The 26,252-nt window shown below is 35.9% G+C and overlaps 1 protein-coding gene across 1 annotated transcript; it reads right to left on the reverse strand.

Annotated features, from left to right (window-relative positions):
* Positions 1–1,497: 1,497 nt before the first annotated feature.
* On the reverse strand, positions 1,498–25,893 carry IQUB (IQ motif and ubiquitin domain containing; the record flags this gene model as incomplete). The annotated part of the gene is made up of 11 exons (XM_009700364.1): positions 25,464–25,893; positions 24,101–24,262; positions 23,808–23,995; positions 23,415–23,570; positions 21,029–21,239; positions 16,824–16,999; positions 11,760–11,930; positions 10,152–10,328; positions 8,070–8,318; positions 3,864–4,049; positions 1,498–1,651 (listed from the first exon to the last, which is right to left on the reverse strand). Coding segments are annotated over exons 1-11 (2,260 nt in total), but the record flags the coding sequence as incomplete, so codon positions are not given.
* Positions 25,894–26,252: the final 359 nt, after the last annotated feature.

Below are 26,252 nucleotides of genomic sequence, written 5' to 3' on the forward strand. Positions count from 1 at the left end.
TGGGCTTGGCAGTGTTAGGTCAACGGTTGGACTCCATGATCTTAAAGGTCCTTTTCAACTTAAATGACACTATAATTCCAAAAATTTCCAACATCTCATGGCATTGAAATCAATGGACTAGTTGCTTTCCACATTTGTTTGAACTGTTCCTTTACTGTTTATCTATATCATCCTTCTGGGGTTGTAAAGTACGTACTTTAAAAGCCGTTTAAAAAGAAAGGCAACAAATTTATAAAGAGGTAGGTTACTATCTATATGATTCATGTTTTCCTTTTTGCCATTCAACCCATAATGTTCTTCAAAAATCCTTTTATCACTCTGGAAGAAGCCCAATCGTAACAGCCATTCATATCTTAAGGCTCAGATCCTGGAAAGCACATAAGTCAACCAGAATGCTCGGGAGCTGCAATTCTGCAGTTAATTCAGTACTGAACTAAAATCCAGACTCTGAATTTAATGGCAAAATCAATGGAAAGACTCCACTGATGTTAGAACAATGCACTGGTCAGTTAGGTACTGGTTCTACAGTTCATGTTCTGTGGAGGCAGTCAATCCAGTTTGCAGCTTTTTGCTGCCAAATATATGCTTATTTCTGTTTGTAAATGCTGCTGCTTTTTCCTAGACAGTTTTATTTGTCAGAGCAAAAGGCTTTGTCCTGGGTCAAAACCACATCTAGAATAGAGGCTTCAAGCAGAACTTTGCAACTTTCTGTAGGACTTTATTGAAAGTATACTATATCATAATTTTCTCTGTAATTATAATCAAACGTAAACCTAACTACATACGTTTATGGAGAGAATTGACCTCTAGTTTAAATAACACAAGCTTCTCAAAAACTAAACATGTTCTGAACAGTCTGCGTTGTGTATTTCAAATTGTAAGTCTGATTTACAATAATTTCAAGATCTTGGATACAATAATTACATGCACATAATTACACTACAACCATCAAGATGAGCTATAAAAAGTAAAGTTATTCTTTTGCACACACATTTGCAAGGCAAAGCAGCTATATTTGGAAGGGCATATCAATTCTGTCCTGTAGGAATTTAGGATTTGAGGGGTTTTCTGCCTTATATGCTTAAGAAGAGAGAAATAAATACAATACAGTGTTTATAGTACTATTTTTCTAATTAAAAGGTGACAGAGAATTAGCTAAATTCCCCCAACAGGAATATTACACTATAGACAGAATGTTCCAAGCAACACAGGCATACACAGAAAGACAATCATTGCTCTAAAAATTTAGAATTTGCAAAGCTCATCAACAACCTTTTACTTTTTAAATAATGAGGTTATAAAACATGAAATGCAGTTATATTGACTGGTCAAGATCAAATTATTTTATCCTCAGAAGTTTATTTTGATCTGTGTAATACAATTAAGGTATTGATGAACAAGTACATTTCGTTAAAACCAAGGAAATTGTATTAATCAATAATTCAGTTAACTTCTTTAACTTCAGTTAACTTCGCCTAAGAGTTATTTTTTTTGTACCAGTAGGAATAGGCGTAGCTATTAAAAATTCATTGGCATTAGCCTGATTGTCACTCCTATGCAAAAATGATGCCATCGCTGGAGTCTGAGCAAAGTAATTTTTTGCCTGGATATGCTTATGTTTTATTCTGTGAATAAATGCCTCTTCATAAGCCTGAAAGGAAAAAAATCCAAATCTCATTAAATACAATTAAAATATCTAGCAATCTCCATGTTGCTTCATATTTTAGACAGTATAGATAGTGACCCTTTACTAAACTCAGCCAGATAATTTATTTGTATATGATACATAATGAAATATTTTGTAGTTCTATACTGCTACCTTATGGCCCAACAGTGAAAATTACTAACCACTCCTTGTAAAATACTAGTTACCTTTTAAAACCAGAAAAACTTCCAGCATTTTTTTTGCCATTCAAGATAAAACTTATTGATTTCTTTTCAGGTAAGAACTTTTGTATTTACCTTTGAAAATTAAAAAAGGCGATGCTTAAATACCAGCATTTGCAAGGTGATGACTATAGGAAATTTCCTTGATAAGAATCAGAGTGATTATTTACATATAATCATGCTAGCAAGCATTTTGTGGCACATCAGTCAGCCTTTCCATTCAGTGGTGACGTCTTCCTAAATTTCTAGTGATTAGTAGTAGTTCAGATGATGTAATAAACAACCAGAATATTTAGGTGAAAAAACTCTTTGCAATCACTACAGTCATCATTACGAATAACTGCTACTAAAAAAAGTGCTTGAGGCACCTTTTTTTGTTTCAGTGAATGAGAGACAATGATTCAACCTACGACATTCACAATCTCTTTTTTTTTTAAACAAAGCTTTGGCCATTATCAGTGAAGAAAGGTGACTCCTTACTATACCTGGTCCACTTCTATTTTTGTAGCAAGAGCTAAGTGAAAATACCTTACTATTTTAGGTAGGCTTGCATATCTTACTTGTTTTTCGGGCCTAATTCCCAACTCCACTGAAGCTCTGAACCTAATCAAGTTAATAGCATCTCTTTGACTATGACATCCAGCCTTATGAAGTTAAACCAGATAAATACATAATCAGAATCTTTGCCCGCCATAATGCTAGTAATATAAATTTATGGATGCAGAGAAGCATCACTAGATTCAGACTGCCTGAATTGTTGCCTTGTTGACTGAAAGTGAGACAGAGGGGTCAATAAAGGAATTTCCAGCTTGAAATCGATTTTACCTTTTAAAGCTAATGCTTACAAAAACATGTGTCTGCTTGAAGACACAAGTTGAGCACACACACAAAAAATATCATGGATGGCAGAATTCCCTTTACCCTTAGAATTCCCTGATATATTTTGTCCCCAAAGCAAACCTTTCGTTAAGAAAGCAATTCATTTGCTCTGTCAGTTTAGTTATCACAGCTCTTAAGACTTGCAAAAATGGGCAATGCCTAACAGCTGAAGTTGCATTTGTGATGCACACATGTTGTGTTAGAAATTGAATTAAGAACACCCTGAACAAAAGGACACTATACAACAATGACCTCAGATCGCTGCTTACATAAATCAATAACCTAGAGGTGAAAGGCTTAATAATCCATTACTAATCGCAGGACAAACACAGCTCACAGGATTCTCCTGTGCCTTAGAAAACTAAATACTCTACCATATGATGTCCAGTGAGTGAGACATTTACCAGACTACCATGTTTAGATATGGAATTTGGGAGGAGTGGTGTAAAAATACACAGCTTCGATGACTTCTTTAACAAAATCTGAAGTTTTTTAACTCAGAACAGCAATTATGTTTTTATTGCTTAATTGCAAACTATAAAATTACATTGTCAGGGGTACTTAAATGAAATTTATGTAAGAAAGTAAATTGAGACATTTTATTATGACAAATGGTTAAGTTCTAGACAAAGAGCCATTCTGTTATTTTATGAGAAATTTGTAAGGCCAAAAACTAACGAGGGCAGAGCATGTGCAAGTGCGCAGGCACACAACTGTCATAGTATTTATGGTTAGTCTTTAGTATGGTTTTTCATCCAAGCTAGCTCTTGTCTGATCTCAGCTCAGGGAAGAGCATAGGCATGGCACTGCTCTCACTAGGCAGCACAGATGAGGCTAGTTAGCTTCTTGCATTTGTGGAGGGAGAATCAGGGCAAGACAGAGTTCAGGTACATGGATGCGAGTAGTACGTGCCAGCTGCCCTCTGGACTAGTGCCAGTTTTATCTAATAGTACAGATGCAATCACTTAAATAGTCAGAACGGGCCAATTTAAACATGGATGAGTGTAAGGACTAAATTTGGCCAAACATCATTAGTCACAGGATTCTATTAAAACATAACATAAATATTGTAAAAAATTAAGCCCATCAAATTTTACCTTCTGAAGGTTACACATCTTAAGATGTGCATCTGCCTCATCTTTAGTGAGGAGAATTGTGTTCCACGGAGACCACTCACACTGCTTATCCCATCTGACCATAACCAACTCATAGAGGTCACTGCAGCCACTGAGAGCAGACTGACAGCCCCAGATGTTCTCAATCATGTACTGCAGATCTGGATGCTGAAATGGAAAATAGGGTTAAGAAGGAAGAAGCATGTTTCATTCTACAACAAAAGCATTGTAACCATGTAGGAACCCAAATAAAGCTTTGAGTGAAAATTTTTTCTATGCATATGTCATATAATGACTTGGTTAAACAACGTCTAGACATACACATCTTCCTTTAGCATGGTGTGGCAATTATTAACTGCATTTTTCTTGTATCATCTCTAAAATATTACATTCTTACTTTGATTGTCTCTGCCAATCTTCCATTGACTTATAAAGCTTCATAAATCTCATGTTTTTTGCTCATACAGCATGCTTAACCCTGTTCAGACCTTTTTGGTTAATAACAATAATCCATCTCTGTCATTACTGAGATGTCTTCCTCATTTCATTCTTGGGTTCAGAATTAATGTTATTTGATGAGTTATTACATAGCTAAATTACTTCAAGTTTACATATAATCAGAATAATCTGGCCTGGAAAATGTGGGAAATTAGGACAAGAAAAACTCCTGTCTGTGACAGACCCCAAATCACTGCTTTGCTTTCTTCCCTTCACTCTGCTGTTGACATATGGAGAGTTTATTGTGCTTATGATACTATTGCTCATTTTACCAAATGAGATTATAAAATGAGGTAGCTATTCTACAATATTAACAAAAAATAATAAAAGGTGTGTTTTTAAAAGTTCTCTAGTACAGAAAGGCCTTTAAATGTACTTTTAACTTATGTCTAAGGTTAATTTACATCAGTCTTAATTTGTTTAATTTATTACTAGCCATCTGAAATCACTACTATATCTTGATAAACACAGAAAGAAAAAAAAAAAATTGGGACGGCAGTTACCACTGAACTTTGGCAAGCTTTTCTGCCACTCTCCATTAATTATTCTGTGTATTAGTCATGGAAAATTATTAGAAGATTTTTACCTACAGGAGTCTGTAAAAAATAGACTTTTAAATAGGTTTTCCTCCAAGCTAGCCATTTAAAGAAGACTCATTTCTCTAAAAAAAAAATCTTGACTTAATTAAGTAATGGTGTTTGCATGTTTCTTATCGAATTCCTGACAAAGGATGAATGAAACTATACCAACACAGTGCTTTAGTGAAGTGTAGCCTCATGTATTCTCATCCATCTTGCTTCCAAAATCCAGGAGCCCATGTAAATTCTTGCCAAGGAACATGTAAGATAAAAGCTGGGCTTAGAACCTCCACTAGTAATAAATCTGTGCCTACTGACTCCAAGAACATAGGACTGGTCCTACATCTGGTCTTAAATCTGGTCCTTCAGGGACTCCTTTATTAGGTTTCACTAATTGGCTTCTGGTTTTAGTATTTCCTACTTTTCACAAAATTTCAAATAACTTCTGTGTCTTCTTCTTAGAAGCAAGAAATTTGCAAGCAGACATATTGGCAAGTACCACTATTTTTGTGCTAAGCTACACATATGAAAAGTTAGCAGAACTTGCAAAAAATCTATACTGAGGCATAGAAGTGTCCATGTGAAACAGATCCATAATTTGACTCTTCCTTTTTCCTGGATTACAATTTTTTTCTGCTTCAAAAATAGGTAAAAGCTTGTTTTATGTTAAAACTTCTCAGGTTATACGAAGAGATTGATTTAAGAGACTTCTGCATTTTTTAAAGGTAGGCATGCTTTTTACTGTGAAATTTTACAGTCAATTCATTTCAAATGATGCTTCCTCCCCGATTTGTTCTGTGCTCACAAGAAACAGAAATGCCCTTCAAGTACTGTCATCTGACAGGTTGGGAGCAAGTATCATTGAATGCTCAGCATGTGAGACTGGGAAACAAGGGTAGACAGCAAACCAATAAACGAGTTAAGTGTATTTGTAACTTCAAATGAATACGACATTGCTATTAGGATGTTGCTCACCAAGAAAAATCAAAGCCATAGTATGTACCATCGATTCCAAGGAGCATGGCAGAGTTAAAGCCTCTGAAAGAATAAAAAGCAGCCTCGGGACTTGACATATTTGCTGATCTAATTCATTTTGATACAAAAAAGATCTTTAGCTGCAGTAAGAGGAACTTACTGCGGCTACCGTAACTCTCACCTACTGCTTTTTGCCTTTTAAACCTTAGCAGCATTCATATAGGTGGTCAACCCAAACACAGTTAGAATCAGTGCAAGAGATCTGAAGAAAAATCTTTTATCACAAAAGTCTTCCATCTATCCACAGACAACACAATCCGAGCCAGTAATGGTACTGCACTGGGCAATGAATGAAGCTGTCACAGCTGCCACAAAAGACTTTTAGTTGTGCTCAAGTCATTTCTAGATGCCTCGGAGCTGTTTTCTGGATATAAGTGCAGAAGGGGACAGAGGGTTGTTGGAAGGAGAAGGGAAAAAAGCAAGTAGTTCAGAAAAAAAATAATATTTAAGGAAATGTTAGGGGAAAAAACCCTAGTAAATTAGTGATTTAAGATACAAACCTCTGTTGTTTAGCTATTTACCACTCTAAGCTCAAGTCATTTCTAGATGCCTCGGAGCTGTTTTCTGGATATAAGTGCAGAAGGGGACAGAGGGTTGTTGGAAGGAGAAGGGAAAAAAGCAAGTAGTTCAGAAAAAAAATAATATTTAAGGAAATGTTAGGGGAAAAAACCCTAGTAAATTAGTGATTTAAGATACAAACCTCTGTTGTTTAGCTATTTACCACTCTAAAGAAAAGAAGTTAATTTGGATGAAAATGACACAGTATCTAGAGATGTCGCAGTGGTACAACCATAAATGGAACTGCAAGTGAGGGCTTTCGGTGTCAGCAGTTAAGAAGCAGGCATGTTTCAGTGCATCATTGGCCACCAGCCATCACAAGAGATCTGATGTGAGAGAGGTCCAGAAGATTTTGGAGGATGTTTACATATTAAGTAAATTAGACACAGACAAAAACCTTTTCATCTTAAGTGAAAACCAATATGGACGAACAACATCTACAAAATCCAGGTTCTTTGATAATATTTCTTAACACCAGCATGATAATTAAAGAATCCCAGTCTTCCTTTTGGCAGCTGCCACTGGCAAAGTGCTAAACCACAGCGTGGCTTGTTTTGGTAGCAGTAGAATAGCAATGACTGGCTATTGTTTGCCTGGCTGTTGATTCAGACATACTGAAGATACAGTTCAAAAACTATTCTATGAAAGTTGATGTTGTAGAGGTTTTTATTACTAAAGCTCAGAAAGTTCAAGTAAATCTCAGCTGTTCAATATTTTCAATAAATAACACTTTGCAATTACCTCAGATTTAAAACTTTCCCAGTGGATATTGGATGTCAAATTCTTTTGTTGACAAAATAAGTAATAACAACTAAAACAGAGAATTTGCTGAAGACAGAGGCAAGAAGTTCTTTGAACTAAGTTGTTCCAGTAATGATTATTAAAAAACATTAGCTACTTAGTAATATTGCAGAAGATTACAGATGATTACAGGTGACAGTAAAAAATTTAGAAAATAAAAATATTTAGTGAATCCCCTTCCTAATAAATGCAAAACAGTAAAACTTCCAACTATACAGATATTCTACTGACATAGAACAGGAATGTCAAAACCGCAGCTCCTTCTTTTTTTTTTTAACTTCTGAGAACACAAAACAATTTAGTGGTATTACTAAAACAGTCCAAATAATGGGGCTCAAAATATTTTACTAGCATTATGTCTTGAATAATATTATAGCCACAACAACATTATTGTTGCTTTACAGATGATGTTAGTATCTTTAGGCAACAGGATGGCCACAGCAAAACCAGAAGAATATGGATCATCTGACTCTTTGACCTGTCAGCTAGACTTCTGCTTTCTTTTAATGTATACCTTGTAACCACTTCTGAAAGTACAGCTATACTGAAAGAGCTTAAGTGCTGCTTCTTTATGGTCTGGAACATCCTGTATCACAGGAAGAAGTTTTTGTAGCTTTTAGCCTATTTCTCAACCTGTCAACAACATACACAAAATAAAGGAAAATTTATAGTCAAAACCATTGGTTTCCATTATTAGCAGTGCTCTTTCAGACAGTACCTGAATTAAGAAAACAATTTTAGCACCATCCTGATAATCAGCTTCAGATCTTCTGAGATTTTCTAGTATAAGTTTGTACTTCGAAAATGCATCTCGTCGCCGAGCCTCATTATCAAGCTTGCAACACATGCGACATCTGCCAATGGTGCGGGAATTAGTGGGAACAGGAAACTCAGTAGATGGTAAGTAATTTTCACAACTATGACAGAAGTTAACATTTTTATAAAGCTTTAAGGGATCTGGTGGAACCTGTAAGATTTAAAAAAGAAAACAATTTACCACAAACTATCTTTGTATTATTTGTGTGTCACTCTGACTCTGTTGGAATACATTTTACATATATTCATGCAAGTATTATAACATGTAAAATCTTGTAGTATTTATTTTAAAATATCTGATTCTTTGTTTTGTTTTTTTAAACAGAAGACCAAAAGCCATTGTATTTTCTTACTGTACTTGTTAAAACTAGTTATAGAAATCAGTCAATTCATTTCTAAGCTATATGAAGATCCTAGACATTATGCTTCAGTGCTCTTGCTGGTGCTTTTATGTATGCAGATTGTCAGCCATTCTGGAAAGATGACAACACAGAGAGAAGAGAAACTAATTCTCACATATTTAGTTTTCAGGCTGGACATTAGAAAGCACTTCTTCACTGTAGGAGTCATTAAGCATTGGAATGGGCTCCCCAGGGAGGTGGTGGAGTCATCATCCCTGAAGGTGTTCAAAAAATGTTTAGATGTGGTGCTTCAAGACATGGTTTAGCGGGCATGGTGGCATCAGGTATACTGTTGGACTTGATGATCTTTGAGGTCTCTTCCAACCATAATGATTCTATGATTCATATAGAATCTGCCCTTTATGTCAAAACCCTGAGATTATGGGCATATTAATATTTTGGCATAAGAATATAAAATCATCAGAGCCACATGTCCAACAACAATATAGGGGAAGATAATGAACTAAACTTGCTAATAATCTCCTCCTCCTCATATTGCTTCATGGGTTCTGGAAAGAATACAGTGTAGTCTGTGCAGAGGGCCTAAGTCTGTAATTGGTTATGTTGACTAGTCTGATAATCCAGCTACCTATTGTGGTCATCTGTCTTTTTTGGAGAGAACCCTATGGATTTGGTCACTTTGACAGTGTGTTGATGAACTGCCATCTTTTTTATGGTCTCCAGAAGGTTACAAGATTCAAACACAAATACAAGTGCAATTCAGTCTTCAACTCAAGGTACAGTTAACCAAAAGCTACAGAAGACAAAGATCTCCCATCTCCAGTCCCTGCTATGATGCATCTAGGTAACGCTGTTCATAAACCTAGTGTAAGATAACGGTTAGTTGGTTCTAAATCTGACTAACATTTACTGACACATTCTCTACTCCTGAGATACCATCAATCACTGTAAGAGGAATCCTCTTTTGACAGATGCAGAATACATGTTGCTGCCGAAAGCAGCAACATATGATAAAAAAATGATCTTTTTAATTGTAATCTATAGTCAGAAAATAAAATCAATCATACTACTTGAGAGGTGTCTACCGTTTTCTCCACTTCCTCTCATGCTACTTCCTTCTCATGAAGTAGTAACTGGTTGTACAACAGAAGTTTGTAATTGCTCTTGCTTAGGTGCAAGCTCATTAGATATCACTTTGACAACGACAATGTTTTTCCTTTCTGGCTGCATGGGATGCTGCCCCTTGTCCAGTGGAAAAAAGATAACTGCTCTCTCTATTGGTTCCCTGTTTGCTATTACATTTTACTGTTACCGTCCCGTAAGATCTATCACTTATAATTCTCAGATTTTTTATTTTGTACATAGAGTTCGTGGACAATTTTGGTGCTACCAGGCACTTGTCAGGTTCTTACACCCATATCTATGCTCCATGCTTCCTATATGACTATATAAGCTTATTTATGTGAAGCCTGTGTACTTGCTACATTTTACTTCTTGAGGAACTCCTCCTGCAATTCTACAGCAAAATGAAAAATAAAAAAGCTTTCATTGTTTTCCATTGCCCTTCTCCGCCATCCTTAGTTCAATGGCCATTATGTCAGACTTCAAAATAGGAATAATACCTTAAGCATCCTAGCAACTTCAGGGTTAAACTTTGGAGTTTTAATATACTGAAGAAATAACGTACAAATTCTTTTCCTCAGTCCTTCTAAGTTGCATTCTTTTACCTCTCTTGACATGAGGTCAATTTCCCTGTCGATTAATTCCACTATTTCCTGTGTTAATTTACATTCATGTTCCTGAAAGAAAACACAAAGGAAAACAAACTCCACAACAATAAGGAAGCAAACAAACAAAACAATTATAATGCAGATATAAGAAGCAAACTATGGATTCTGTGCTAATCATCATTCATACCTCTGTATGTCCATGTAAGAACATGTTCATAGAACATAGAAGAACCCCTTATTGTCTTAGGAAAACAACCTCCAAGAAAACTAATGTAAAGAAATACAAAACAGAATGCTTACAGATTCTGCTTTAAGGGGCCTGTATGTATACCAAAGCTGTGAGGAACTCTAAACCTGGAGGCATTAAAAAAATGTTAAGCAGAGGCACACAACACATGCAAAATTTTCAGTTTCCAAAAGTCCCAAAAATACCTCCCCAAGAAGCTTCCTTTGGCTATGTGATAGGAGGTGTAATGTATGTAGTCAGTAGATGGTTAAAAAAAAAAAAAAAAAAAAAGCACCACACAAAAGGCATGGGGGACTTCATGAGTATGCTTAGAAATTAGTCATTCCAATATTTCAAATGCTTAGCAGGAGATTCTCCAGAGAGAGAGAAAAGGTGAATGAGTTCAATGTTTTCTCACCTAAAATAGCCAAAATTTTACAGAAGAAAAATTTACAGAAATTTTAGAATTTGTTCTCTACAGCAGTATTGACCTGTATTAAGATGGGCAGGAGTTCATAAGCCAGCAGTGCTCCCAATGCTATATTGGCTTTAGATCAAATTCTGGTACTACCAAAGCGAACAGCAAGATGTTTGTTTGTTTCAATAAGACCAGGAAGCGGCATTCTATTCTAGTTTGACGTCAACAGTATCTTCCTGAAAGTACCCTGAAACTCCCACTGTTCTTTTTGTACATGAATAAAGAAATAAATAAATAAAACAAATACGAAAGACTAAAAGAAATGCAACAAGTTTCTAATTCACTGGGAACATTGGCAGCAGCAGTGGGGGTGGGGAGCAAGGGGCAAAGAAAAAAAAAAGTATCAGTATTTGCCACCCATAAAACTGATAACTCAAACCAAGAGAAAAGGTTCTAAGCAGACATTTCAAAGAACTGAGGAAAAAAAAAAAAATAGTAATAGCCACTTACATCTTTGCCATGGTTTTCATCAAGTTATAAACATTAAGCTAAACTTTGTACTAAAATTGTATTCTATTTTAATATACAAAAAAGTCTAAAACCATGGGATTAAAATCCTGAAACCACTTGAAGAAAAATGTGCACATCCCAAAGTGAAATATGAATTCAGAGTATATTTAGAATGTAAATGACACGCTCATGCCGGGTGGTACACTAGGCTTTCTCTCGCTGCCAGCTGATCATCCTGGCACCTGTCTGCCAGAAGCAGCATTGCTTATGTGTTAACGTAATTAAGTGACTGTATCTTTGGGAAATACAGCTGCAAGCTAAACACAAATAGAAAAATAAAACATACCTTCACTGTACGTCTGAGTGTTAACAGCACATCTATTCGCTCATCTTTTGGGATGTCATTCATGCTAATGCTGCTGTAGATTTCAGATAGTTCTCTGGCACGGAGTGTGTACTGTGTATCCATTTCAGTGATTTTTCCATCATATGCTTTCCATCTCTTAGGTTGTGCACACTTCAGAAACAATTCGTATAATTCTGAGCTATTATAATCTGATCACCAGCTGAACAAGTGCATTACGTTACATCAAGTTTCACCAGAGCAAATAGGGACTTAACATTAATGCTTGACTAATACAAAAGGCTAATTCTATTGTCGATATTTATACAGTACCTTTTCCACCAGAGCAAGTATTCAATTGCACATTTTGTTTAAAGTTTCAGGTCATGAAAATTTTGACTTACAATATATTAAAAGTAAATAATATTCTCCTACAGGGATATGCTCTACTTCTTTAAAGCGAATTTACTGACAGTAGTGTTAGAATATATTTGCTCTATATTTCATTTTGCAGTCATAAATCCCTCTAAACTATCAGTAAAAATCAATGGGACTGTTGACTGTGTAAAGATTGCAAATTTAAAGCTTCAGAGTCTACTACAGTACAAAAGATCTCCAGGGAACTGTTCTATTTATGCTAGCTACACAGACGGATAGAAGGCATAGACTTCATTAAATCTGACTAACACAAAGTATGAGTCCACAGCTTATCAGATACTTCACCTACCTTCTTGTTTGCTAACTTAACCACATAACATGTGCCTACTACTTCAATTGTCTCTTTCCACATATTTAATTTCTATAAAGAGTGAGAAGTTACATGGTGTCAGCTGCCCCACTCAGTCTGAAAAGTCCAATGATTTTCCTCTTTCAAGAGGACTGGTTTTGGTTGCAAACCACACTGTCACATAGGGAGGGAGGTATCTAAATCCGATAGAAAGGCAGTATTCAAAACCCTCTCCCCATCATTAGCTAACTCCACTCCCTTTCCGTAATCGGGACAACTATTTTGAGCCTCATTCTGGGTATTAATTCTTCTCTTGCACTGTATCTGTAACTTGAGTATTCACAAACACTTGTGAACTTCACTTTGCAGTCTCAGTGTGAGTTAAGTACAGCAACACTTCATGCAGCATTCACATGCCTAGTAGTTTTCTGGATATGACCCCAGCATTGACGTAATCATTATTTTGACCAAATATATAGGCTTGCTATGGTGATAAGTCATAAAAATACCAAAACCATTAGATAGTTAGAACAGATATGATTAGTCACCATCACAATCAAAATAGAACTTTCCTCACTTTTAAATAAATTAATGATAAAGTAAGCAAAAGAAAGAAAAGGTAACTGAAAAAAGGATTTAACACTGAATAACTGACACTTAATTACATTATCAGTGGGGGTGGAACTCCAATTAAAGGAGGTATTGTTAATCAGAGGTCACAAATCAGAGCCAAAACTCATTAAGAAATGCAATAGCAAACCCAGACATCAGTAACAAATAAAACACTTCATTCCTTAGTGAAATCTTTGAACCTCTGCAAAACTAGAAACAGGTGATTTTCTCTGTCATAAAAAGGGAGCATTCTACTGTACTTCACGCCTTTGTTTCACTATCTTTGTACAGTACTAGAAATTCTAAAAAAAAAAAAAAAAAAAAAAAAAAAACAACAAAACAAAACACAAAAAAACCCAACAACAACAAAAAAAACTAACAACATGCTGTAACTCCTTTGTGTGGTAGACTGGCAAAAATCACCATTTTCCACAGAGTAGTTAATTCAGTACCTGCATTTGATTCTCTTCAGTGAAATCACTTATTATAGCACAGAAAGGTCATTTATTTCTGCTAAGGCGAGTCAATGGGCAGAGTTTACCCTAGGAAATAGTTATTAAAACTACATTCTTCCGATAAATTTGCAACAACCTCTATATGAGCTAGGAGTCTTGGCATTCCACTCTGTAAATGACCCTTAACACATATCAACTATATTATGATAACGTCTAAATTATTCAAAGCAAGATATCATAGCTGCAACTTCTGTAATTTTTCTTACTACCTCATCATAACTGCATATTCTATAAAATAAAATAATTTAAAAGAAAGAAATTATGCAGCTTTTTACTGGGGGAAAAAAAAAAAATACAGAGGCATCATCAGTATGAAGATTTCCAGTATTTAAGAAAGAATCACAAGCTCTCTGATTTCAGGACTATTTTCATGTATTCATGACTGATGTGAGAAAACTAAAACTGGGAGATTTTTTGCCAGCATTTTCTTGCCTTTTAGTCCGCTGGCAGTGTTACCTGTATTACTTCAGAAAGCAAGACTGCTATAACTGCACTCTGCTGCCAATGCATGAAAGCAGAAAAAAGCACCTGAGGAGAGAAACACACCACCACAGACACAGAGAGAAAAAGGTAAGAAAAGTAAAAAAACCAAATCCATAGGACAGGTGCAGAAATAGCACAAAGCATGAAACATGTGAACTGAGTGATAGTTAATAATTACACAAATTCCTTTAAGAAAATATGACTGCTACATAAAAGCTTAATCAACTACTTCCTCTTCAAAACACAAATGCTGAAGAAGAATGAGTTCAGCATAAAAAGAATGTCCTCGAATGTAGTGCACACAAACCAGTAGCAACCATTGTAAAAGCGCACATGCACAAGGAGGTACATGCTTAAAAGCAGCAAAGAAGGGAATGAAGGTTTCCATGGAGAAGCAGGTTTCCTATCACATTGGCTTTTGCAGCAAAGAGAAATGCTTGCAGTCTTCAGATGCGAAAAGTGTTATTTCAACTTTAACTGGCAAGTGTCCAGATTAACGTTATCAGCTCAAAGTTCAAGAAATAACTGAATAACCTATAATCTAGCACTCCAACAACAAATTTCATACTACAGCTTGAAGTGTTTAAATTGCGCTGTTACAGTCATAACAAACCATCCATTTAATTTTGAGGTTTCCAAACTTGTTTTTTATTCGTTTTATTTTTTAAGAAATGCAGAAATTGTTACTTTCTTTACCTCTGAATTAGGCTGCTATGACAACAGTTTAGAACAACACTCAAAACTTTACAGCTGACATGATAAAAAACCATGAAAAGAAAAAGTTGCAGTAGTCCAGAAGCTCACTAGATCTTCAAATTAAAAAAAAAACAGCCTCTCTAAAGAAAAACATGATTTATAAATTTAAAATATGAATAAATACATTAGTAGTAACTGCTTCAGAAGCAGGTCCACTGTTTGGAAAGAGAGAGCATCTCTTGTCTCTCATATGTCTCCTGAATCTCCAAACATCAATTGTCACTAACAATTCTAGTACCGAAGACCATTTTGCTTTTGATTCCTAGATGTAAGAAAACGGTACAACTTGTGAGGATATATACTGGAAGTAATCTATGTAGGATAGGACACTGGAAAGCGGCCCTTAAAGGAAAAATAAAGAGACTCAGTTAGAGATAAATATATATACTTTGACTGTTCCAGGCTTCTTTTTCTGAGAAGATAACAGAATAGACTGTAAATAGTAGAAGCAAACATTTAACATAGAAATGATTCAAGGTTCTGATATCATTCCTAAATATTTAGTTATCTAGATATTCTTGAAAGTAGTAACAGAGAATACAATCACACAGTCACATCACAGCAATAAAATTGGTAACAGTTCTACCAACACTTCAGATCAGTAATTTGTTCATAATGAAGAAAGGTAATAGATTTTATCAAATCACTTTTTACAGTCCAGTTTCCATACATCAGTAATAAAAAGAATGAAAAAAACCATTTTTTTGTCTCTTTTGGACAAAACTGCCATTTTTACTTTTGAGCACTAAATAGTGAAAATTAAAAAAGAAAGGATATAATAAAAAATCTATTTATGCTGCAATATTTCTTTTCATAATTATGTCACATACTATGAAACTAGCCAGAAAATAAACTATTTCTTTTTTCTGAGGGAATGGATTGCTGGAATGTATACCTAAAAAGGACTTTTTTTACATTAAGGTGCCATTGAATCTAATGCCATTCTAAATCATCTTTATGTATGAATGAATTCTCATCTTTGTTTCATAGATGAAAGCCTGAAGGACACTTGCATTAAATTTCATCCCCAAGACTATACAAGAATAAAATCTCAAGTTAAAGTTCTAATGCAACTGAAACTAGTGAATTAATAACCAAGTTCAATATATACAAAATAAATGCTTTCTTTAAAGACAGACACATGATGACTAGAGGCCTGTGCTCAATGGGAAAATAAATGACAAACCTAGTTCCTGGAGGATAATATTTCTGACAGAAGAAGGAAAGGAAAAAAAAAAAAAAAAAAAAATCAATCCATTCTGCAGGGTTAAAGTTTAATTTTACAAATACTTGCTTAAACATTTGCATTTAGGTTTAAATGCAATAGCCAACTTTTCACTATAGAGAACAATGAACAGATCATACTAGAGGGAAAATCACTTAGCCATTAGTTTTGATTGGTGAAACTGAGTATTTTTGAAAGAGAAGGTAATTTTAAAGTTTCAAAAACAAGCTAGGAAAGAGCATAGTTTCCATGCATGAATTCCTACATCACTGTAATGCACACAGTACAAAATATAGAATGGTATGCAATATCCTGATGCTTTATAACCTCAAATTAACCATGCCGAATTGTTAGAATTTGAGCTTTTAATGCTGCTAACAGTGCCATCAGAATTATGTTCTTTACGCAGAATAGTTACATAATACAAAATTCATCCACTCAGTGCTGGTTTTTTTATATTCTATATACACACCTGAGATTTACCATAGACACAGGTAGTTAATAGTCTTAATGATGCACTGTTAGTCCTTCAATCAGTCACAGAGCTAAGAAATTCTCAGCTTGGAAAAAGAAATTTATTGAATTATATTGAGGTGAACAAGTAGATAATTTGGATACTTATAACTTTCTAGCATTCACATGATTAACTGTTAAAGCTACAGAAGCTACTTTTGGCACGTAGTTTGCAGATCTTTTTTGTTCCTGTACTTTGGTATTTTTTATGTTCAGCCTAAAATTACATCACTGACCTTATCCAGAAAGTGCAGTATTGCTTTTTGTCGATTCTCCTCATCTGCATTTAGTTTGTGTCTCCCAATGGAAGCAATCAGCTGTGCCTCTTGTTCCAGAAGTCCACAAAATGCTGCCTTTCTTTCAGCTCCAGTAAGAGTTCTGTTAATCCGTTCAGTCTCCTCCTGCCTCCATACTATAGATAGAAATATTTGGGGTATTTTTTTTACAAGGTGTTTTCCAGTGAAACTTATCCTTTCATTTTTAAGAAATAACATAATTAATTTTCAATATTCATTAAAAGCCAGTTTCTATGTTAGGGAATTGATTGTGATGCATATTTTCAATACATACAAAATGGATCAGAAATGAATGTAAATTGTGCAGATGTTCTGTGAGTGTGTGTGTGTACATCAGTTCCAAACCGCCAATTCATTCTCCAAACTCGAAGATGGGTTAGGAGAAAAAGCTCAATGTCAGAAAAAGAATTAGGCTCTTGTGGAAACGTGATGAAATGATTTCTTCACGATTTTGCATCTAAAATAACTGTCTGAGACTCAAACAGCTCCAAAAGGTATGAGCAATAGGAACTTTTTAAACAATTGCTCATCAAAGTCACGAGAAAAGATACTATGGAGATTTTCTCAACAGATTAAGGACAGCATCTCACTGTGGTACCACTAGTACTCAGTGCTGAGAATATTACTGCTTCTCCCTGCGTAAAGGAGTAAAATCTATAGAAGACTGAAGTCCTCCAAAATGGAGATAAAACTTGACTGACATTCATGTTTAGCACTCCACGTTTCACACCGAATATTTCAGCTGTATCACCTTTTGCCATCTAAGGCAGATGGTTGCACATTAGTAATTAAGACAGTCATTGCTTTACTCTCCCTTTCCTCTTCTACAACAGAACCCTTCAAGTGGAGGGAACTGGCATGCAAACCACAGGGTGGTAACGACAGCAGCACGTGAATCAGTACGCGCTGTATAAGAATCTGGCCTTCTGACTCTTACGGTCAAATCACCAAACCACAGGTACCTGCTGCACTTGTAAGTTAGGCTACTTAGTGACAGAAACATACAGATGTATACATATGTGTCTATCACAGTTTATTTTGTAGTAGCCATTTCTTGACTATAACTGCTGATAAACAGGCTACATTCCTTTACAGAAATCTGTTAGTAAAATGAAATTGTGTTTACTGAATAGTGTTGCCTTTTGCATACACTGTAACTATTCTTGGCTTCTTTGAAGAGTCTGTTCTATTTCAAATACCTCTGGAGTTCTGTAGGGAATCTTATAAGATCCAAAACTTCAACATTCCTGAGTAATATCTCAAAGTGTTGTTATTGTTCCAGAACAGTTATGCAAAAGCAAAACCCAGCGTAAAAGAAAACAATTGAACATGTGATGCATACTTACTGAAAAAGCCTAAAACGACCTGTATCAGGTAAGATTACAGGCAGGGAAGAGGGAGAGGAGGAAAGTTTATTTTCTGCCTGTGGCTTCCTTATCTACAATACCTTATGTTTTCCATTTAAAAATATTTCAGTTCATTTCCTTAAGGGTCTCCAAGCTTTGCTATTAATATGACAGCTGTTTGACAAGTTCTGAGAATCCAAAGATGTATTTTTAAATAAAGCCATTTCAGCAAACAAAAGGACTGTATAGAATTAATTTACATGAAGCTTTATATGCCTGAAGGGAGCAGCAACTTCAAAGCTAGAGCAATTAAATACAGTAAGCAATTTTGTACTTACGGAAATGAAGAAGCTGTCAGTTATCATCAATACTCACCCCCTGATTCACCATATACATGCAACCAAGCTAAAAACATTCCTCTTAGATTATCTGTTCTACAGGTAGAGATTTTACTCATTGCAATTTTTATTCCAGTTTTTATAAAACAAAGTAGTTCATACTTTTCAAATAAATAACAACTGTCTCTATATGCAGACACACTGAATATATAGATACATCTCATTTGCACCATACAGTCCATAGGCAAGTTTTTGTACCAACAGGAATTGCTTGTACTGGCTGACCCTGTAATAGTATCCCCCTGTTGTGACCAGCAGCAATAACCTTCACAGATCTCTGGAGGACAATAGTCTCATTCTATTACCGTCACAATGATTTAGCTTGTGCAGACTGCTGACACTATAAGAATGTAAAAGTAGTTTCAGATGCAGGTAGAAAAAAAAAAAAACCTTCCTAGAACCACTAAGCTCTATTAAAATAAAGAGCATGACTGCAAGTCTCCATGTAGAGAAACAACTAGTCAACACCGGTAAACAAAAAGAAAACAAAAAGATTGATACCAGACCACTATTTTTAATAAAATGTTAAAGACATTTCAAATACTGGAGTTTGTTCTGTTCCACTTTTGAAGTGGCACATGCTTTTTCAGGTTGCCTAGATATTAAATTCCTGAACATACATTGCTGGAAGTTTTATTATTTGTGAATCCAATGACGTTAAATTAAGCAAAAGAGACACTTATATAAACATAAGTTTTAAATCTAAAAAAAATGGGAATTTCAGCACTCATTCAGAACTTTAACTCGGCTTCATTGTTTCTATTGCAAACAAAGACTCCACACTTCAAGAAAAAAAAAGTGCATCATACATTTGATAGCACATTAGCTAGGAAGCAGTTTTTTAAAGAAAATATTGCAGGAAATCTACTACCAAATAGTAGCACTTGCCATAAGCTGAGAGGAAGAAATGATTATTTGAGTACCTTGGCTTTTGATTACCTCGTCAGACACACCTTTAAAAGGGCTTGATTCTTGTGAAGCAAAAAGCTAACTATCTGTGAAGAAAAAGGCGGGCAGGGGAAACAACCCCTAACAAACCACAGATCTCATGAACATACCATTCCCAAAATGCTAAAGTTTAAGACGGGGAATAATTTTTACATTTGTCACAAACAGTAATATTTATAAGTCATTTATCCATTCAAAGCGATTTGTTCAATGCCACACGAAGTATGACAGTATTAAAAGATTAGCGTATAACTTGGGAATTCTTGAATCATGCTCCTAAGCTCTACAAATAACACACGCCACCAAATTTATGCTCAGTTTACCATGGAAGAAATAGCTGAGATGGTTTAAGGTAGGTCTGGTGGCTTTGCAATGAAGCAGGTAATCCATCAGGCCAGTTCTGCTATAAGGACAATAATGTCCAACCTGCCAAAGAGTTATACCATAAGCAAGCACTGTAGCCTAGGTAACATGTGAGTTGTTACAAGTCACAATGCAATCATCTTGCTTAAAAGGAGACATTTTAAAAAGAACTCTTGCACTTTCATTGTATGCTGGTACAAGTCCACTGCTTTCTATTGTTTTTATTCTTCCAAAAGGAAATACTCTAGGTTTTGTGTTCCATTTGCAACATCACTCTCCTGTAAGGTTTTCTGTCAATTATCTGCAGTATTCACCTTATTTTTCCAGGAAAGTTTAGAGGTGCTTTCCTGTATTAGACACTATCCACCCCAGCAGGAAAAGTAAGTCTTTCAGGATGCCCTCCAGGACTCCTAATAGATTTTTTAAATTTTGACAACACAGTTTTGTCAAACATGAAATAAATTAGAAAGGAGAAAAAGCATCAGTAGAACAAGACTAGGACAAAAGGAATAACCTCAGTCATGTATTGTAGAATTCTGGGCAAAAATTTAATTCATTATAAAAAATGTCTATATTAAATGACGAATTATGGATCTTGATAGTAATTTCTTCATAGCACTATTTTCAGCATCTTAAATGTAGAGTAAAAAGATTAAAGTAACTCTGATCAAAAAAAAACCAGTTCTCGTTCCTCTAGCTGACCTTAACATTGGAGATGAATGAAAAAAAGAATAATAAAACTGCCAAATAGCACTGTTCTACAAGCTATTTCCTAAAAAGGTGTACTGGTTTTGGCTGGGATAGAGTTAATTTTCTTTACGGTAGCTGGTATGCTTCTATGCTTTGGATGTTGATAACAGAGGGATGTTGTAGTTATTGCTGAACAGCGCTTACACAGCAACAGGGCCTTTTTTCTGCTTCTAGTAATATATGAAAGTCAAATAATTATTTAAAAACAAAAGAAATTCAACTGTAACTAAAAAAAAAAAATCAACAAAGTATCTATAGAAACACATAAAACCCACAAATTTGTTTTAAACAAACTGTACTATTTTGCTATTTAAGAGTATCCCTTTAAGAAAAAACTTACATTCTAAAGAATTGTACAGTAGCTCAAAGTCTTCTTTTGTTTTAGGGTTCAGTCTTCGCTCGTGCTCCTTTCTTAGTTTTTCTTCTTTCTCTTTTTTTCTCCGTAACTCTTCTTGTGCCTCCCATGCCAGCCTTAACCTCTTTTCTTCCCTCAGATTTTGTACTACATTTATAGCACGCCAACGACGGAAATATGTCTGTAATACTATTACCTATATGTGATAAAATACCAAAGAATTGTGAATTTAAAACAAAATAGCATAGTATTTTGCTCTTAAGTGTTATTTTTTGTAGCTACTTATCTATATTTTCTAAGATTTGTCTGGTACTCAAACTAATTTAAATGTTACAAAACCAGTCATATACTATTAGTCTAAACACTAGTAAGCTTACTTATTTAGGTAACTGCAGGAGTTTAATCAGTGAGAGAAACAGGGGAGAAACTAGGTTCAAATAATCAAGTTAAAGTATAAACTGCAATTACAAAATCTATTTTTCTTTTTCAAATCTCTCCTTAAAAAACGCCTTTTGCCATGTATTGTTTATCTTCTTTTCTCTTCAGCTTTGTGGGCAGACATCCTCATTCTACTATCCGTTTATATAGATTGGGAATTTAGACACATATTTCCAAAATTTCTTTTACATTTCTAAATACAAAAATCAACACACATACACAGAAAGTCAACAGCACTTTATTTGTAAAAAAATAGCAAAAGTGAAATTACCAACACTGTTATGACAGAACTTAAAAAATAAAATTAAAAAATCTGCCTTCCAAAGCTGTGCCCATTAAAGACCAGGGCAATGTCTGTACTAAGCTAAGGGTGCACAACGCACAAGCCTGAGCTTCTGCCGGCTGCGTTAGGACTTACATCACAAGCAGCTTAGCCAGGTCAATACCATGAGCTAATAAGCATTGTTCAGCATTGAAGTCTATCAAGCACAAAACTCACACTAATACAGTTATACTGTCTCTAGAGATACTTAACCCAACATTTCTCTTGAATATGTCTTCAGGTAGTATTTCAATATGGAACTACACCGCACTGTGCGAATCCATCAACTTGAACCAACACCAAGCTGATATCTCTCTACTGTGCATTATAGATTACCTACAGATACATCACAGATTTCAGTAAGTGGCAGTAATAATCAGAGTAAAACATACCGGCAGTCCTGAGGAAACAGCAACCTGTTTGGGTTCCACTTCTACAAGATACTTGTTGCTACCAGCTGATGCTGACCAAACGAGAAGTTCTGACAGAAAACTTCTACCCAGAAGATTTCAAAGCATCTAGCCAACAATGCCTATCCAATTATCCTACTTGGACACATGAGGAACCAACTGTTCCTTCATTTAGATAGCTACAGACTGCCTGTTTTAAGCAGTCAAATTAATTACTAGAGCATTTACAAAGCAGTGCCCTGCCTAACACAATGTTCCATGTACTTGTTAGGTGTGCAGTCACCAAACAAGCAGTTTTCAAAAAGCAATTTGGAATGCCTAAATGGCATCCTCTGCACAATGACTATATCGAATGTGTCATCAGAATCACCTGCATGAAGCAACTCAGCACAGCAAAAAACTCCACAGGCCCATTGCATGTGTCTGAACAGCCAGGTTCTACCTTAATGCCAAAGCAGGAGCTTGAACATAATCCAAAAGAGAACAGTATGCCAAAGGTAACCTGTCAGGCCTCCTAAAACAAACAAACAAACCCGGAAACCACAAAACTCATAAGCTGAATGCAGGTCTCCTAAATCCTAATCCCATACTCTGTCCATTTGAGGCCATACATTAAGCATGTAGAATCACAGAATAGTTTGGGTTGGAAGGGACCTTTAAAGGTCATCCAGTCCAACTCCCCTGCAATGAGCAGGGACATCTTCCACTCGATCAGGCTGCTCAGAGCCCCATCCAACCTGGCCTTGGATGTTTCCAGGGATGGGGCATTTACCACCTCTCTGGGCAACCTGTTCCAGTATTTCACCACTCTCATCATCAAAAGTTTCTTCCTTTTATCTAGTCCGTAGCTTAGGTCCTTCTAAAGAGATCATGAAAATGCCACAGGGACAAGCCTATTTTAATTCCTAACACTCTATATGGAAGCTTAGCTGTCACTGTAAGACAGAAACCAGTAAAATCACAATTCCTAACATTTAAGAAACTACAAGGTCTCAAATGTCATTAAAAACCCTAATACTGTAAATGAGAAGACACACGCTTCCCCCATATCTGAAAGATTACAGAATGTGAAGATTAAGCAGACATTGTGCAGCTCACTGTTAAATTCACTCTTTGAACACTCTGAACACTCATTAAATATTCAGATATCCTTCATAATACTTTGCTTTACAGATACAGTTTCAAACAGATGAGAACTTACTGCTTCGAGTCTACGTTTATGGTATTCTTCCGCTGTGAGATACTTTCCAGGACTTACTAGTTTGTCAGTCATGTTTGACACATACAGGCCAATTTTAGTCATCTGTGTTGATGTTGTATTTTTTGTTTGTTGTGGCTTATTTTTTTCAAAAACCGTCTGGGGAAAAAAATGTATGTCAGATTATAACAGAAAATACGCAGAGATTTTTTTTCCTCATACAGTTAAGTGGCAAAATAACAAAAATCACAAGACGAATGACATTCATCCACTAAATACTTTCAATTGCACACGTATTTCTGAACTACTTCCTAATTCCTATTGGAAATAATTGTGTCAACATTCTATTCTGTTTGGCAAAAACAACATTCTAAGAAGATGCTACAAAGCCATTACCTGCGTTTGCCTACAAAAATCCCTACAAAATAATTGAATTCCTCTGTCAGGTCGTTTTTTGGGTATCGTTTGTGATCCTGCATTATGAAATTCCACTCCTGTTATCCTGTTCTTAAATCCACCCAGAAATGGTTTATGATAGGTAGGTCTTTCAATTTTTACAACTACATCTTGGAATGAATCAGAATCTGTTAAAATGGAAGTTCCAAGATAGAAATATTGTTTCTTTTAGTAACAGATTGAGATTAGAGCATGATTATATATATTGATACACATTTAAAAACAGTATTTACTTGTTTGTACTCTGACAGTTATGACATCAGGCATGTGGTAATCCTGTTGAACTGTTTTCCCAGGAAAATGTTCCTGATCAAGACATAACTTCTCAGACTGGATAGTTTCATCAAAATTTGCCCTAGTCCTCCTAAGAGCTTCATCATCCTCAGTCATGCTTCCTAAAAATAAAACCAAAATTAATTCCTAATATGCTTCTCAAAACAAACAAATAAATAAAATAACTCAAGTTTACCCTGAGATGATTTTATTGAAATACTGCAACACAGAATAATGATAGATTTTTCAGCTGGAAAGACAGTCTACTTGAAAGCTGCAATAGTATTATCACACACTTTTTAAAGAGATACCAAACGTAATACCATCATCACATAAAAAGTCATTCGTACTACAATTTTTAAAAAGTTACAGTAAGTGTTTTATTTGCAAATGCATAATTTTAAATCCAAGTTACCCATCTATACAGTGAACTTTTATTGAAAAACTTTACCTAAACCTGCTCCAATTTACACCTGATCTAAGCATACAATGGCTCAATCACTGCTGTCTTTCACACAATACTTGACATGGTGTTTATTCAAAGACTGCATTCTGAATCAGATCTGCTTAACTCTAAGCTCCAGAAATTACTTCTTTTTGATTTAGAGATAAGGGTCTATCTGGCTTTGGTACAGTGCCCTTCCTAGGAAGCCATCACCAGCTACTCGGAATGAGAGCATCCAAATGCCAGCCCAGCCAAGAGGAAGGCAATCAGCGGGTCCGTACTCTGAAGGGTTGCTCACTGCCCTTGCCTGCTGAGTGGGATGTGCTGCCTTCCGCTCCGAAGACCTAAGAAAATGGGGCACTGAATTGGGAAGAGGAAATAACACAGGACACCCAGAATGCAGAGAAGCAAGTGCAGGAAACAATGGAGTGTTTTGGGGACTGCAGGAGAAAGACGTGGATAACGGAAGGGTGGCAGGGAAGTTACAGGGGAATCTCAGAGACGTAGAATAGTAAGGTGATTGCTATGATTTAGTCTAAACTGTTAGTAGCCCATGTACTCATGCGAATTATGCTCTGCTGTTTTGCAAATGCGTGTACAAAACAGGTATACATATATGTTTCTGGAAATTAAGATCACTCCATAAAATGTTGTATTAGTCTATAAACTGCTACTGCAACTTGGGAGAAAGAATACATTCCTCACCTTTTCAAGTATGTTTTATGTGAGAATTTAAAAAATTACTTCAAGACTGAAAACCAGCAAACATGAACAGAATGGGCAGGGGGGGTGGGGGGTGCAAGAAGCCATAATCAAGTTGAAGAAAAAAAAAAATCTCTTTAAAGCCCTAAGGTCCAACATTTTAATAACTTCTTTACCTGTTACCGTCCTACTTGATGTATTCTCTGATAGTACTGAGTTTTGGGATGTTCGTTCTTCCCTTCCTGAACTCCTTACTTCAGGTGAAGTAGAATAACTCTCATTGGTAACAGGAGATGCGCTCTCAGAATGTGCGCTGAATGGAGCATCAGACACGTCTGGCATGTTATTTGCAATCACTTCTTGATCGCCGAGTCCTTCTCCAGGCTGTTCCCACTGTGCTAAACTTGGCTGCTCCAGAGAAGACTGCTGCTCACAGCCCTCCTCCGGCTGCACAGTGCCTGTGTCTTCTGAAAGCAGAAGCTTCTCTGCTGGGTCCCCGTCCTTGGACTCTCCAACTGCCCTTCTCCGCAGGGATGCAGATGGTTGCTCTGCATCTGACCTTTCCATTGTAACAACTTCAAAGCAACTATCCGATCTATCTTCCATTTCCTAAAGCATCAGTTGCACGTTTTTAACCGTTCTGCAAGAATAATCACAGGATCTATTTAAAATGGCATACCAGCACACTTCTACTACCAAACATACGGGTGACTCAATATCCTGAAAAGCTTTTTCTGTATCTATTCCCAAATAGCCTATTTAGAATAGCGCGAGGCCTTTGCTTCCACCAAATGCAAAACACTTGACATCTCACTGGCGTTCAACACACATCATACCCCATGGCATTGCCAGCATAACCCGTTCTTTCTGTACAGCTATACGCGTACGTGTAACCAGACTTTACCGAGCAGCATCACCCAGAGACAGCACGCCGTTAGGGTTTCCCGCGCTGCCACTGCAGTGAC

This window comes from Cariama cristata, unplaced genomic scaffold, assembly GCF_000690535.1.
Source record: "Cariama cristata isolate BGI_N322 unplaced genomic scaffold, ASM69053v1 scaffold3510, whole genome shotgun sequence".
Lineage (NCBI taxonomy): Eukaryota > Metazoa > Chordata > Aves > Cariamiformes > Cariamidae > Cariama > Cariama cristata.